The 15,453-nt window shown below is 44.6% G+C and overlaps 1 protein-coding gene across 9 annotated transcripts in view; it reads left to right on the plus strand.

Annotated features, from left to right (window-relative positions):
* Positions 1-15,453, plus strand: part of Cntrl (centriolin) — an 88,463-nt gene that overhangs the window by 51,815 nt on the left and 21,195 nt on the right. For 8 of the 9 annotated variants that reach the window (XR_005286222.1, XM_038337139.1, XM_038337140.1 and 5 more), the window contains 8 exons: positions 1,761-1,940; positions 2,766-2,882; positions 3,520-3,664; positions 4,110-4,258; positions 6,048-6,237; positions 8,134-8,450; positions 11,784-11,992; positions 14,485-14,677. Coding sequence is in view for 8 of the 9 variants with exons in the window: in XM_038337139.1 (XP_038193067.1) it covers positions 1,761-1,940; positions 2,766-2,882; positions 3,520-3,664; positions 4,110-4,258; positions 6,048-6,237; positions 8,134-8,450; positions 11,784-11,992; positions 14,485-14,677 (1,500 nt within the window). In the remaining variant the exon portion in view is untranslated. Of the gene's footprint in view, positions 1-1,760; positions 1,941-2,765; positions 2,883-3,519; positions 3,665-4,109; positions 4,259-6,047; positions 6,238-8,133; positions 8,451-11,783; positions 11,993-14,484; positions 14,678-15,453 lie in introns of those variants that run through there. The other variant, XM_038337144.1, reaches the window with a different exon arrangement.

Here is a 15,453-nt window from a genome sequence, read left to right on the forward strand (position 1 = left end):
CTTTCTCCTTCCGCAGCTACTTGACGTCTCTTTGACTCCACCTACTTTCTCTCTATATCTCTGTTCAGATTTCCCGCCTGGCTTTACTCTACTAAACCATTGGCTGAAACACCTTCTTTGCTAACCAGTGGTAATAAAACATATTCATAGCATACAGAGGGGAATCCCACATCATCTGGCCTCTCTGATGCCCTTTTCTCCATCTGCCTTTACCCATCCCAGTGTCATCTCCTCAGTCCACTCAGAAATTTCACTCAGCACTTCTGAAACCAGACACTGAAGCATCTCGCGCTAGTCAGCCTCTTGTCTCCCTAACTTTCTCATGCTGACACTGTTCTGGTCTCTTCGAGCTTCTAGTTCACCAACCTCCTTTTTTTTTCACATTGGGAGAGTTTTATTGAGGGAGAGGGAAGATAGGGGGCAGAGAGGCAGGTGAGAGAGAGGACGAGGGAGAAGAGCACCTCCAGCTTTTCAGTCTCTGCTTTTTTTGTCCAGTCTAAAGTCCTTGGCCAGCTACTAAGTCTTTTTTTTTTTTCCGCCCAGACGTAGCTTCAAGTCCCTTTTTTCTTCTGTCTCACTTCCCTGACAAAACTAGGATCACTGCTTTCTTGGGGTCTGCATGTCCTGGGGAGGTGGACTGTCACTCTCCAGCACGGTAGTGTCACTGCATCTCACTGTCACATGTCATGTGGGCATCCCTCCTCCTCACATCTGCCATCTCCTCTCCATCCAGTGAACAAATTACCCTGTAGGAACCCTCCAGTCACCTCCCTCTCTAGCCATCCTCCTCCTTCTGGTCAGCCCGACTTCCCAGTTCTACACATGACCCTACTCCACAGAGCAACCTGCCCACCCTCTCTGAAATGGCTGTAGTCAGTCCCACCTCCTCTCCCCATCTTCACTTTAAAGACCAGGCCTCCTAAGCCTGAGACGCTGCATGATTTGTCCACTTCAGTACCCTCAAAACTGTCAGGGTCTTCACTGTCGTATAGCCAGGCCCAATGCAGTTGTTTTGAAAGCCTTGTCCGTCTGTTATGGTGCCAAGAAGGAAGGCTGGGTCTGGAAGGTTGTTTTTAAATGTTACTCATTCAGTTTATGTGTATGGCTGTTTTGTCTTGTGTGTATCTCTGTACATCACACATCTTCTGCTGAGGCCAGAAGACGGTGTTGGATTCCCAGGAACTTGAGTTACAGATGGCTGTGAGCTACTATGTGGGTTCTGAAAAATCCAATCTGGGTCCTCTGGAACAGTGTCCAGTGCTCTTAACCTCTAAGCCGTCTTTCCAGTCCACGATTGTTAACTAAGAAAAGAGTTATTTAAAAAGTTTTATGTGCATGGGGAACTAGAGAGATGACTCGGCTGTTGGGAGCACTGCTGGCAATCATGAGGACCAGAGACCAGCAATGCTCACAATAAACTGGCATCCTCCGTACACCTGCAGTCTGAGCTGTGAGGGAAGCTGGAACAAGACAATGGCTAGGACTTGCAGGCTCTAGCCTAGCTGAGAAAACACAAGCTTCAAGAAGGATTCTGTCTCAAGTGACTCAGTGGGAAATAACATCTGTACTTGTGTATGCGCACACACACACACAGAGATGTTTTGTCTCTTTTCAAACCGCCTAGTCAGTGACGATTTATGAAGAACCTAGTGTACATTAGGTATTATTCTAGATATGGGCATGGAGCACGGAACAGATCCTGGCTCTCTTGGAGCTCATGTCTTCATTTATTTATTTTGGTTATGATTCTTTTATTTTAGAAGAAGCATGAAGATGCCAAATCTCAGGAGCAGTTTATTGGTTTAGATAAAGAACTGAAGAGTCTAAAGAAAGCTGTGGCTGCTTCTGATAAACTAGCTGCAGCCGAGCTCACCATCGCTAAAGACCAGCTCAAGTCTCTGCATGGAACTGTCATGAGAATTAATCAGGAGCGAGCCGAGGTTAGTCCATACAGTCTGAACGTCTTTACCAGCTCTGTCTCAAAAATGCAGCCACATACATTATGGATCCTTGGTACAGACTTTGGTCATCTTCAAACTACTATGGTACTCTCTTCATTTCTTAAGACTCAGTGATTGTATCCCATCATTGGGGTTGCCCCGGGCCCCAGATTGTACCAAGTTCTTAAAGAAACCACAAAATGAATATTAAAGGCTAGCAGACTCTTTAAAGAAGTCTCTGTCAATATGTGCTTGGATTGAAGTTTTGAAAGCTTCAGTATAGTTCCTCTGAGCCTCAAGTTTTTTCTTTTTTCTTCTTTTATGGTTTTTGTTTTGGGGTATTTGGTGGGGTTTGTTTGTTTGTTTGTTTGTGGTTTTTTGTTTTGAGATAGGATATCTCTATGCAGCCCTGGCTGTCCTGGAACTGGCTATGTAGACCAGGCTGTCCTGGAACTTACAGGGATTCACCAGCAGCCTTTGCCTTCTCCAGCACTGGGATTAAAGTTATGTGCCACCATGCTGCTTGTGACCCTCAAAATGTTTATTGTTTATGTATATGAACACCCATTACCTACAGGCTGCTAGTGTGGTGGCTGGAGTGATGGTGAAGGTACGGACTGTGACACAGACTTCAGTGAGATTGAGACCCTGAGAAGCCAGAAAGACAGGCTTGGGAGACTATCCCCGGACGGGTCGGGCTTGGCACCATGTGTGCGTGACTAAGCCAGGCTGGTAGTTGGGTGGGAGCAGAGAGGTCACGCTGAGGAAGACTGACTGAGATGACCATCATGATGGCAATGCCCTTCTCATGCTCTGTCCCAATAGGAGCTGCAGGAAGCAGAGAACTTCAGCAGAAAGGCCAGGCAAGCAGCCAGAGACCTGACTCGAGCTGAAGCGGAAATCGAGCTCCTGCAGCATCTTCTCAGGGAGAGAGAGGGGCAGGTCAGTGTTGGTACCTGGAGCTGCTCTCCAGAGAGAAGGGCAGGCCTGTGTTGGTACCTGGAGCTGCTCTCCAGAGAGAAGGGCAGGCCTGTGTTGGTACCTGGAGCTGCTCTCCAGAGAGAAGGGCAGGCCTGTGTTGGTACCTGGAGCTGCTCTCCAGAGAGAAGGGCAGGCCTGTGTTGGTACCTGGAGCTGCTCTCCAGAGAGAGAGGGGCAGGCCTGTGTTGGTACCTGGAGCTGTTCTCCAGAGAGAAGGGCAGGCCTGTGTTGGTACCTGGAGCTGCTCTCCAGAGAGAGAGGGGCAGGCCTGTGTTGGTACCTGGAGCTGTTCCCCAGAGAGAAGGGCAGGCCTGTGTTGGTACCTGGAGCTGTTCTCCAGAGAGAAGGGCAGGCCTGTGTTGGTACCTGGAGCTGCTCTCCAGAGAGAAGGGCAGGCCTGTGTTGGTACCTGGAGCCACCCTTCTTGTGAGCTCCTAGGTGTCTAAACTAAGTGCCGCAGAAGGTTGCTCAAAGTGCACTGAAGTGCGGTCAGTAGGCAGCACTTTGGCCTTGCTGTGCCATGGAAATGAAAGGGACAGTGGTTTATTGGTTACAAGGCAGACGTTGCTGTGACTGTGTGTGTGCGCCTTTTCAATAGTTTCACGTTGAGACGGAGAATGCGGGCGTAGGTGCGAAAGGAGCAGACTCACAGCTGCTAGAGATGGAGATGCTGAAGGAGGCCGTGGCGAAGCAAAGGGCTGGGGTCACAAGGCTTCGGGATGCACTACACCTCACTGGGACTGGTAAAGTTCTGTTGGCTTTGATTTGTTTGGTTCTCTATTATAAAACTGAACTGCCTTCTGCTGCCTTTAGAGAAAAAGCACTTGGCTGAGGGAGTCAGTTCCTTGCCTGACCTAGAGATACATGGCTTACCTGACAAGTAAGAAAAAAGCATTTTACAGTGTGGTATGAGGGGATTTGATTATAGAAAGACAAGGTTTAGACTATAATTTAAAGAGTAATGTCTTACAAATATGTTTGCTTTCTGTGAATTTATACTTTATAAGCGATGGACAGAAGGATGTTCTCTTAGTGTTCAGCAAAAGCAAATTACCCAAGAACAGGCTGAAAGTCAGCTTTGGGGACATGGTGATACAAGCTGTTGGCTCTCCCAGAGTCTCTCTATGTTGGCAGAGAATGGCAATCCATGAATGCATGGCAGCTTCATAGAGTGGCTTTCCTTTACAGATAATAAAGGAGGCATTGAAAATGTTTTAGAGGAAATTGCTGAACTCCGGCATGAAGTTTCTGCTCAGAATGAGTACATCAGCAACCTGACAGATCCTTTCAAAAGACAAGGCTATTGGTATTTTATACCACCACCGCCATCATCAAAAGTAGGAATTCTCTGTTGCTAGAAGTATATACTGAATTTTCTTGAAAGTGACATTTTCTCCTTCCCCAAATTTGTTAGCAGGTGCTGGAAATACTTCTCTGCTGAGACATACATTTAGGTTCTTTAGTATTTGTGTCATTTGTGATTTAAAAATAGAGCTATCCCACAGACAGTAGTACTTGCCTTTTGTGGCCAGTGTCGTGAAGTAGATAAAGTATAAGGTGACTTACGCCCCACGAGCTGAATGAAAATGGTTATAGAAATGTGCAGAGGTGTAAACAGAATAATGGGTACCTAGGTTTGATTTCCTTTTTTAAAAAAAAAATCTTTTGAGTGTTAACCAAACTGTAGGCCACATGCTAGGCTGTACTGGGATGCTGTGATGACGGATGCATCCCTGCACTTAAAAGAATCATGCCTTGCCACTGTAGTTAAAGAACAGTAACATAGTTGTGACATCAGACTTGGCCAGTGTGCTCTAGTTGGAGAGGTTGGTTTAGAAGATTCTTCTCATGAGGAGGGAAGGCTAACTAGCCGAAGCTGTGAGGTGAGCAGTGAGCAACTGTCCAGAGAAGGGTTAAGAGGGAGGAAACAGCTTGTGTGAAGAGGAAGGGTGGTATAGCCATAGCGAGGAACCTGTAATGTTAGTTTACTGGAAATGCTGAACCAAGAGCTGGAAATGTAGACTGGGGCTGTGTTAGCTGCTCTTCTTCTGCTGTGATGAACGAGCATGCCCAGAACAACTTAAAGAAGAAACAGTTGATTTGGGCTTGTGGTTCCAAAGCACCACCAGCAAGAGACCAAGTGTTTAAATACTTGAGCCTATGGAGACATTCTCATTCAAACCACAGGATCATTCTTCTTTAAAAGACCATTATATATTAGGGGAAAAAGATTGCTGTTACTAGAATCAGAGTTCAGAAGGGTATTCTCGCTGAGCATGGGGGCTAGAGTTGGAGCCAGGCGAGCTTTCTGTGGGCCGTTTGAAGGCCAGAGCTATATCAGTGGAGCTGGGAAAGAAGAGGTGATATGAAGGGATGAGCTTGCTGCCTGAGCTTGGAAGTGAGTAATGGATCTAAGTGGGACTGAATGACACCCTTAGAGTCAGCTGTGGAGCTGAGTGTGCTGGGAAACAGGGAGAACAGAAGCAGCACACTCCAGGACAGCAAGACACTAACCTCCAGATTCCTTCGGAGTGTGTGGTTTCATTTACCTTGGCTACTGGACTATTGAGGACAAGGCAAAGGAAGAAAAGCCACTAGCAGTCATGAGTGCAGGGAAGAGGACACTCAAGGGTCTGATAACTTACAGAGAATCTATTTTTATTTTTCTCTTATGAAAAATTGTGCCATAAAGTAAACTCAGTCAAACAGCCAAACAGCATGCCTCTACCATTGCAGTGCTGTGAGGACCTTTATTCCCAGAGAATGGTCCAGGCAGCAAGGTTGGGAATGGCCGCTCTTACATATCTTCCTGAAAAGAGCCCTACCCTTTTCACCAGAGTCTGACGTGACTTCAGCCATTGCATACATACTCCTCCCTGCCCAGCCTTCCTGACACTGCCATGTTAAAGAAATGCTAATAAGCTGAGCCATATGTATGGACTATAGTTTATGACTGTGTATAACTGCAATCATTTCTTATTTTTGTTTGTGAAAAATGAGAATCATAATAAGGACATAGACCCTTTCTCAGTTTTTGTGTATCTCACCTTAGTTGTATACTCTGACGTATCTAAAGGTCAGCCTTTCTATTGATGATAGGCTGTGCTTTCTTGTCGCTGATTTTAGGTTTCCAGCCATAGTTCTCAAGCCACAAAGGACTCCGGTTTGGGTCTAAAGTATACAGCCTCTACTCCTCTTAGAAAACCACAGCCTGGACAGCAAGAAGAGAAGGACAACAGTAGACCTCTGCCTACTTCAGGATACTGGGTCTATTCACCCATCAGAAAGAGGTTGCGTAAATCATTTTCAAATAGAGGTAGGTCACATCACGTAAGGGAAGTTGCATTTATTTCTCTTACCTTTTTAATGACCCTTTATTATTTCCTTGAAATCCACAGGTGTATTCCAAAGTCCTTAGCTTACTCTGAGATCCTGTGTCATCCTGTGTTGGCCGATAACCTATCTTCTCATAGGTTATCTGAAAAGAACTCCTGCACAGTTGGGGCGGGGGGGGCTCGCAGACCCTGGATTAGGCACAAAACACACAGAGAGATCCTTTATAAGCAGGGAAGAAAAGTTAAAGTGCTGCTTTCTGACTCTGGCAGAGAAACAGCAGCAAATGGCCTTGTAGGGGTCATTTTAAGAGAAGAAGGGGGTAGTCTGTGTTAGAATGGGCTGGGATGTGATGGTAAAGGAGATAAGAGGAGAGGGAGAAGGGAAAGGGGTAAGGGATATTTGTCCCAGTGGGACCAAGCACTGCCTCTGGAGAGAGAAGAGACAGATGGGACACATAGGCAAATGTTGGTTTGTAAAGGTAAAGGGGGAAATCCCCATGTTAGGATAAGGTGTTTAATTTTAATTGAGCATGTTAATTAGGTGAGCCAAAGAGGGCTTCTGATTGCTGGACTTCAATACCTCAGTAGCTGGACCTTGGTGGTCAGCCTCATGAGAAGGAAGTGGCCAAATAAGGGACTAGACCTTGGTGACTAGCTTTAGGAAGGCAAAGAGCAAGGACAAGGGCAAAGCCAGCCAGAGCCACTTGCTCAAGTGGGCTAGTTAGTATCTCTTCATTATCTGTCTAAAGCAATGTTCTCAACCTATGGGGTGTGACCCTTTGGGGTTGAACAACTCTTTCACAGGGGTTGCTTATCCTGCATATCAGATAATTACATAATGATTTGTAACAGTAGCAAAATCACAGTTATAAAGTAGCAATGAAAATAATTTTCTGGTTGAGGGTCACTATAAAATTAGGAACTGTATTAAAGGATGCAGCATTAGGAAGATTAAGAACCACTGATCTAAAGATACTTGTAGGACGCCATGTTCAAGCCTCTACCTTTGTTTGTCTGTTTTCAGTGCTGTAGATTGAGCACAGGCCCTAGCACATGCTAGGTAAGCACTTTGCCATTGAGCTACATCCTCACCCCTAAACCTCCATTTTTCTGTAATGTTTGTCTTCCTCTTTCCTTCCCCAAACCAGTGCATACTCAGGTTTTAGGAAGACTATGCTCCAACTGAATAGCTTCTTGGCTTGTGCTTCTAGGTCATGGAACATTGGACAATTTATTTTTTTAATCTACTAAGATTTTCAGAGGTTAGTCCTTCAAAGCTTTGTGCAAAGAATGAGACTTGGGTAGTCTAAGCTCTTACATTTCATAGCTCTGTGGGCACAGTCAGACCATTCTGCGACTCTGAGACTTTTTAGATCTATGACATAGTAATGCTAGATTTTGGTGATTTGTTCATTAAGAAAATATTTGTTGGGATGGAGATGTAGCTCATTGTTAGTTCAATCCCTAGCAACACAAAAGCAAACAAACAGGAGCTCTTCCTTGGGTGAGTGCCTGCTGTGTGCTTGCTTTATTTAATGTCAGGTCAGCAGACACAGCTCTTTAGGGGAGATGAGTAGGAAGTAAGTCATAGTATAGTGTTACATGTCATGGCAGAATCAATTTGAGTTCTGTCTCATAACATCTCTGTTGATATTTTATGTAGTATAAAACACATACTCAAATGATTGCTGAATACATCAATGGGTGAAGAAACATGAAGTGTTAGCTGCTGAAAATACTTTTTGTATTGATCTGCTTCTCACAACTACATTTGACCATTCTTACAGTTTTGTTTTACATCTCCTATGTTTTGATTAAAATGCTCTTGTTTCGTCCTAAGTCTGCTTACCTAGTATACTCTCCTGTTTATTTCACAGAAGATGCAGACAGTGGAGGAGATAGCCAGGAAGAGAGTGGACTGGATGACCAGGAGGAACCCTCATTTGTGCCTCCTCCGGGGTACATAATGTATACTGTGCTTCCTGATGGCTCTCCAGTACCCCAAGGAATGGCCTTGTATGCACCATCGCCTCTTTTGCCCAGCAACAGCCAACCTCTAACCCCTGGCACTGTGGTTTATGGCCCACCTCCTGCTGGAGCCCCCATCTTATGTGGACCTCCTCCCACCAACTTTGCTGTTCCCCTTGTCCCTGTGGGTATGCAGCATTGCAATGTCCCAGAGCACCATAACCTAGTAAGTGGGAAACAGTTCTGCCCTCACCGCTTCCAAGTGCTTCAGACAGATGCATGTGATGAGTTCACCGATGCATGGGCCTAGACCAGGAGTGAGATTATAGGGCTGATGTTTAAAAACCAACAGTCTCCTATTAAAATATGATTTTGAACAGGATAGCAAATTCTCAAGCCCAAAGCCTGATGCAGCTAGCTGTTTTCTAAAATGTTTTCAGTCTAATCACCAACAACTTCCTGTTGCTAACTGTGTAGTAGTGTTTATGTAAAGCTACCACATACTAGTACTAGAGCTTATGCACGTGTGTGAGTATGCTCCACATGTACATGTGTGCCCATATATGCTGATATGTATAAACAGCATGCCATACATATGGGTGAGAATTATCTCTGGGTTAACTGATGATTATACATTATTTCTACAATTATTGTTATATGCACATTTGAATTCTGTTTTCCCATTTACTAATAGAAATAATACCCAGTTTTTATAATTTAAAGACTTTATTATTAATTACTTATTTATTAATTACATATATATGTGTGTGGCCAGGTGGCGGTGGTGGCGCATGCCTTTAATCCCAGCACTTAGAAAGCAGAGGCCACTGTTCTGTGAGTTCAAGGCCAGCCTGGTCTACAGAGCAAGTACCAGGACAGACTCAAAAGCTACAGAAAGAAACCCTGTCTCAAAAAACCAAAAACAAACACCCAAAACAAAACCATGTGTTGGGTGTGCATGTGAATGTGATACCTTCAGAGGCAGAAATGGTATCAACTCCCCTGGAGCGGGAGTTATAGACAGTTGTGAGAAGCCTGGTGTGGGTTCTAGGAAAGGAACTTTCTAGAAAAGTCTGCTGAAAGAATTGCATGACATAACTTTCCCTGAGGACACAACACAAACATCTACCCACCCTATTTGGGAGCCCACAGCAGACTAAAGTGCAGACACCACCAAAATGCAGCTTAGTGAACCAATGAGTTTCATTGAGGTTACGTACAGAACTATGTGTTAGGGCTACATACAGGAACAGAAATGAGTCACAGCTGTATCACTAAGGCCCATCCTAGCTCACAGAAAGCTGGGAACCTGGCGCATGCTGTACACACTGACAGCTCACAGGTTGGTAAATATCCTTTCCAAGTGACTTGGTTGCTCTAAACCACTTCCAGGCAGCTCTGCTGGTTTCTGCATCTTCTAGGTAGCTGGTCTTAGCTCTGCTTACTCTGGCAAAGAGGGAGGGGTCTAGTGAATGTGAACAGTTTCAGGAGCTTCTTGAAGCTATTTTGAGTTGTTTACCTTCCTGCTTAAGGGCAGGATGGGATATTTCAATATAGGAGGAAACTGTTATACAACAGAACAATACAAATATTTTTAAATGGCATGTTAATATCTAGATAACATTTCTTTATTTGTACGTGCAATAGGTGACTGTGTGGATTCTTTTTTTCTTTTTTTGTTTTGGGGGGGGTTGTTTTGGTTTTGGGGTTTTTTTTTTTTTTTTTTGGTTTTTCGAGACAGGGTTTCTCTGTAGCTTTGGAGCCTGTCCTGCAACTAGCTCTTGTAGACCAGGCTGGCCTCGAACTCACAGAGATCCACGGCATGAGCCACTACCACCCGGCAGACTGTGTAGATTCTTTTTTTTTTTTAATCTGTTTATTTTTTATGTATACAGTATTCTTACTATTCTGTCTGCATGTACTCCAGCAGGCCAGAAGAGGACACCAGATCTCATTAAGGATGTTTGTGAGCCACCATGTGGTTGCTGGGAACTGAACTCAGGCCCTTCAGAAGGGCAGGCAGTACTCTTAACCACTGAGCCATCTCTCCAGCCCACTGTGTGGATTCTTAAATGTGCTTTTTATTCTTAGGCTAGATTCTAAGAAGTGGTTACTTCCTAATCCGATTGCTTACTACCTTTTTGGTTCTAATATAACACTGCATCCCAAGCTCGTCTTTCGAGCTCAGAGCACTTGGAGCCTTTGTTCTTTCCTCCCTCCTCAGCCCACTGAGGGAACAGAAGAAAAGATACCTGGTACCAGGTCTTTGTCCCCTTCTAGTAGGTCACAGTTGGTCCACAGGGCCCACGTGTGGCTTTTGCACACATTGAGTTTGTAACCATCTGTCTGTTAAGCATTTGCTGATACTCACTTGGATTACTTCTTTTCCCCTGAAATGAACACAGAACACACCTAGTGCTCAGCACAAAGAAGCTCTGTTTGCCTCAGAGTGACAAAGACAGATGACAAGGGAGAAGAGAAAGGGGGCAAAAGAGGGGAGGGGAAGGGATGTTTGCCCTGGAGGGACAAAGGACTGCCTCTGGATAGAGAGAAGACACAAGTGGCCCTTAGCAAATGGCAGTTTATTAAAGGACAAGGGGAACTCCACACCCACCTCACCCCTCCCCCTCCCCCCATTTACTCCCATTAGAATGAGGTAATTTTGATTGGGCATGTTAATTAGTGTAGCCAAATGGGGGCTTTTGATTGCTGGACTTCCATACTTTGATAGTTGGACCTTGGTAGTCAGCCCCAGGAGGAGGAAGTGGCCAAATAAGGGAATAGAACTTGGTGGCTAGCTTTTAGGAATAATGGTTTTTAGCAAGGGGGAAAGGGAAAGGGAAAGGTGAAGAGCAAACCTGGTGCCCTGTTTGCTATGCTCAGGCCTACTAGAGCCCTTCAAGATTACATGACTCATAGAACTTCTCCAGGGTGCTTTCACACCTCGACATTGTTGTTTTCTGTTTTGTTCCCCCCTTATTTTGGTTATTGTTTGTTTGTTTGTTTGTAACAGTTTCTCTGTGTACCCCTGGCAGGCTGGCTGTCCTGGAGCTTGTTCTGTAGACCAGTCTGGCCTCCAACTTGGAGATCCTCCAGCCTCTGCCTCCCAGGTGCTGGTATTAAAAGCATGCACCACCACCTCCCAGCTAGCTTCTTCTTTCTTGAGACTTGGTTTACCTTTTTCATTCTGAAAAATGCAGGCAAAATACCTCTTCTTCTGGGAACCTATTTCAACAGTTCTCCCGTGTGTCCAGAGTAGAGCGAGACTTCAATTTCTTTGTTCTGCTAGATGCTGAACTCTAGAGACAGAGCGGTTTGGTAACTGTCTAACGTAGAGTCAAACTGATGGAGAAGTCATGTGAAGTCTGTCTGTTCCATCTATGCCGTGTGAAAAATTTTGATTTGACTCAATTTTCCTTCCCATACTGAAGTCTTAGAATGCCCCACTATTTTTTTAGGCCATAGATGCATACTTTGTTCAGTTGATTTCAACTTCTGACAGCAAAAGGGAAGAGATGCCCTCCGATATCTTAATAATGCATTCACTTTCTATGATCAGGAGAATGAAGTATCTAGACTAGAAGACATAATACAGCACCTAAAATCAAAACGACGGAAAGAACAATGGCTGAAAGCATCCAAGCAGCATTCTGAGAAAGAAGTGGAAGAGCTGCTCCATAATATTGATGACCTTTTGCAAGAGAAGAAAGAACTAGAACATGAAGTAGAAGAATTGCATAGAACCATCCAGAAACATCAACAACGAAAGTAAGCATCCACCATTATATTTCTATAATTCAGAGGATACCATATCAGTTTGGAAGGGTACCTCAGTCAGCAGTGCCTCATAAAACAGTCTATCATTTTAAAACTTTCTTAAATCTAAACTGCGAAATAGTAAATGTTAGCTGTATGTGGTTCTTTAAATGTGGCAAAGGGAACTGATAAAAATTTAATTCCAATTAATTTAGTGCTCCATGGTAAATACCACTTAGGACAATGAATATCTAAGGTATCCTGGCAGATCATCCAGATCAGCCTTTTTGTGGTTGTCTCTGGTGACGAGCACAGCCATTCTCCATCCCAGCTACCACAGCAGAGCATACAACAGGGTTTTCAGACCTTCGTTCTCCGAGGTGTCTGTATGGTTTCCTTGTCCTTCTGACGTTGCATACAGAGAGCTAACACCATTTTCTGTTATTTCCACTGCTGTATCCTTTAATTAGTGGAATTCTAGACCACTAACGTAGCTTCCACACTGACCACCATGTGTAGAATCTCTCTCTCCAGTCTGCCAGGAAACGCTGGACTCGGTCTCGTCTTGGCACACAGGCAGTCTGAACCCTGCCTGCTTTGGTTAGACTTGGCATGAACCATGCCTATGGTGTCCCCCAGCACCACTTTCCTCTGCCTCCACACCTGCACATCTGTCTTCTTCCTGAAACGCCCTCCCCAAGCCCTGCCCATCTGCCCTGCCTTTCAAAGCAAAGGTGGGGCTGAGGGACTGGAGAGACGGCTCAGCAGTTTAAAGCACTTGTTGCAGAGGACCCAGGTTCAGTTCCCAGCACCCACATAGTGGCTCACAAACATCCATAACTCCAGTTCCAGGGGATCTGACACCCTCTTTTTGACCTCTTGTGACACCAGGCAGTCTGTGGTGCACATATATCCATGCAAGCAAAACATTCATAGATATAAAATCTTTTAAAAAAAAGAATTTAAAACAAAGGTCAGGGGGTCCCTTTTACACTAAACCTTTACTTTCTTCTTCTTCTCAGGTATCCTGTGAAAGTTAGGGTTAGCAACCTTTGACATAGCCCTGCTCATGCAGTGCTGTGAGCAACCAGAGTCAATAGGGTGATAGCTGGACCTCCGTCTATGGGTGCCTGTACCTAGCATAGAGTCAGTCAGTTCACAGAGCCTCTGTTGTCTGCTCAGTTCTATAAAATGTTGTCTTCTGTGGTGCTCCATGAATTATGGCTGTTCCCCAGTTTTTGTCAATTAATCCACACTAGCCTGGGCCTCCTCTCGGGGTGGTCGGAGGCCTGTGAGGCGTGCAGAATGAATGGGTCAAGATCACTGCTGTCTAGGAGTGCACAGGTGAGTGATTAAAACTGCTGTGGAAAGCGAGAGCCTCACTGAGAAGAACAGAACGCTGTGCTCGTGGGTAGGGTGGTTATGGCTACTCGTCATGTGAATGTACATCTCAGGATGAGCGCGGCCGTCATTCAGCAGTAAGACATCTCTTCCACCACTGGAACAGTAGGAAAATGACCAGTCCAGGAAACCAGAGAAAAAGGCAAAAGTTCTCTGCACACCTTTGTTTAAAGAGAGAAGAAAAACATCAGTGTGCTGAGTTTGTTCTCATGTTTTTCTCCAAAGCAGCCCATTTTCATATAATTTGTCATATTAGCCTTGAGTTACTGAATTTCGTGTCACTTTTTTTGTCAAATCTTTTATGACAGTTTTACTCTAATATAAAGAAGTAAGTCACAAATCCATGCAGTGTTTGAGGCCAACTGGTCTGGGGTCTGTCCTTGAGGACTATCATAGGACCTGGATATTATTGTGTAGCCACTTCCTTTATTTCTATTTTTCAGAAAAATAATGTGGCAGCATTTTCATGGCCAGATGTTGACAGCACAAATTCACCAGGCATTTTACATAGTGTGTGTTTACTGCCAGGAATATTCCATGTTTGTAATAATAGTATGTTTTGAACTTGAGTTGAACATAACCAACTGTAGCTACCTCTCTTATTTATGTATGTAGGATTGAGTGCTCTGTCTGTATGTATGCTTGCAGGCCAGAAGAGGGCATCAGACCCCATTACAGGTGGTTGTGAGCCACCTTGTGGTTGCTGGAAACTGAACTCAGGACTTCTGGAAGCGCAGCCAGTGTTCTTAATCTCTGAGCCATCTCTCCAGCCCGTAGTTATCTCTCTTAGAAAGTTAGTAAATTCTTGGGCTGGAGAGATGGCTCAGAGGTTAAGAGCACTGATTGTTCTTCCAGAGGTCCTGAGTTCAATTCCCAGCAACCACATAGGTGGCTCACAGCCATCTGTAATGAGATCTGGTGCCCTCTTCTGGCCTGCAGGCATACATGCAGACAGAACACTGTAAACAAAATAAATAAATCTTAAAAAAAATATTTCAAAAAAAAAAAAAGAAAGAAAGTAAATTCTTGAACACTCTTCATAGGCTATGAGTGTCCATATTATCTATGTTTAAAATCTCTTGATATTCGTGTAATTTTTTTAGGGACTTCATTGATGGAAATGTTGAGAATCTTATGACTGAACTAGAAATAGAAAAGTCTCTCAAACGCCATGAGGATATTGTCGATGAGGTTGCATGCATAGAGAAGACTCTTCTGAAGCGGCGCTCGGAGCTCAGGGAAGCTGACCGACTTTTGGCAGAGGCTGAGCATGAGCTTTCTTGCACTAAGGAGAAGGTGAGTCTGGTGTGGTTCCGGCTGGGGCTCCTGTGGTGACACAGCGACTGCTGCTGCCTGCCTACGACTGCAGGGGAAAAGAGATGAGAGCACTGTCCAGGTCTGGACATCTGGGCCAGTAGTGTAGCCCCTCAGGCTCTGCTTGCCTTTCCGTAAATTCGAGCTAAGAATACGCAGGCTGTTGAGTATGGATTAAATAGCATGTTTTAAATTCCTGAAGTTGTTTAGTTCAGCATGTCCTTCTCTCCCATCTGCCTGTGTTGTTGAGGGATTATTGTTTGTTTTTAATTTGGACTCTTCAATCTGTGTCTTTTGAAATGGCCAATCAGATTTTTATAGAAGTCTTGCTTTTCTTCACATTGATAACAGAAGTAATGATATGTTTTCAGTTTCTAGGTCATAGATTTTCATTTAAGTACAGCCAAGTTGAAATTAAAAAAAAAAAAAAACAAAGAAAGGTTCTGAGATGTTCTTTGCTGAACCACCCCTGTGGTGAGTGAGTGACAGCAACAGCGTTCTTTAGGCCACACGCACGAGAAAGCCAGAGGGAGGTGATTTTCCAAGCCCGTGTGGTGGCTATTTATAAACGCCATTTCGTTTTGCATCCCTGGCAGCTCTGTGAATTGACGTTAGTGTGGTTTGCCTATCCACTCAGAGCAGCTCATAACTGTCCCAGAGTTGCACAGCTGAAGCAGCGCCTTCCTAAGAGTTCTTTAGTAAATGAGAATTCCAGAGAGAGACAAAGCCCCTGGGCACATGAGACACCTCAGAAACTA

The sequence above is a fragment of the Arvicola amphibius genome, chromosome 7 (assembly GCF_903992535.2).
Source record: "Arvicola amphibius chromosome 7, mArvAmp1.2, whole genome shotgun sequence".
Taxonomy (NCBI): domain Eukaryota; kingdom Metazoa; phylum Chordata; class Mammalia; order Rodentia; family Cricetidae; genus Arvicola; species Arvicola amphibius.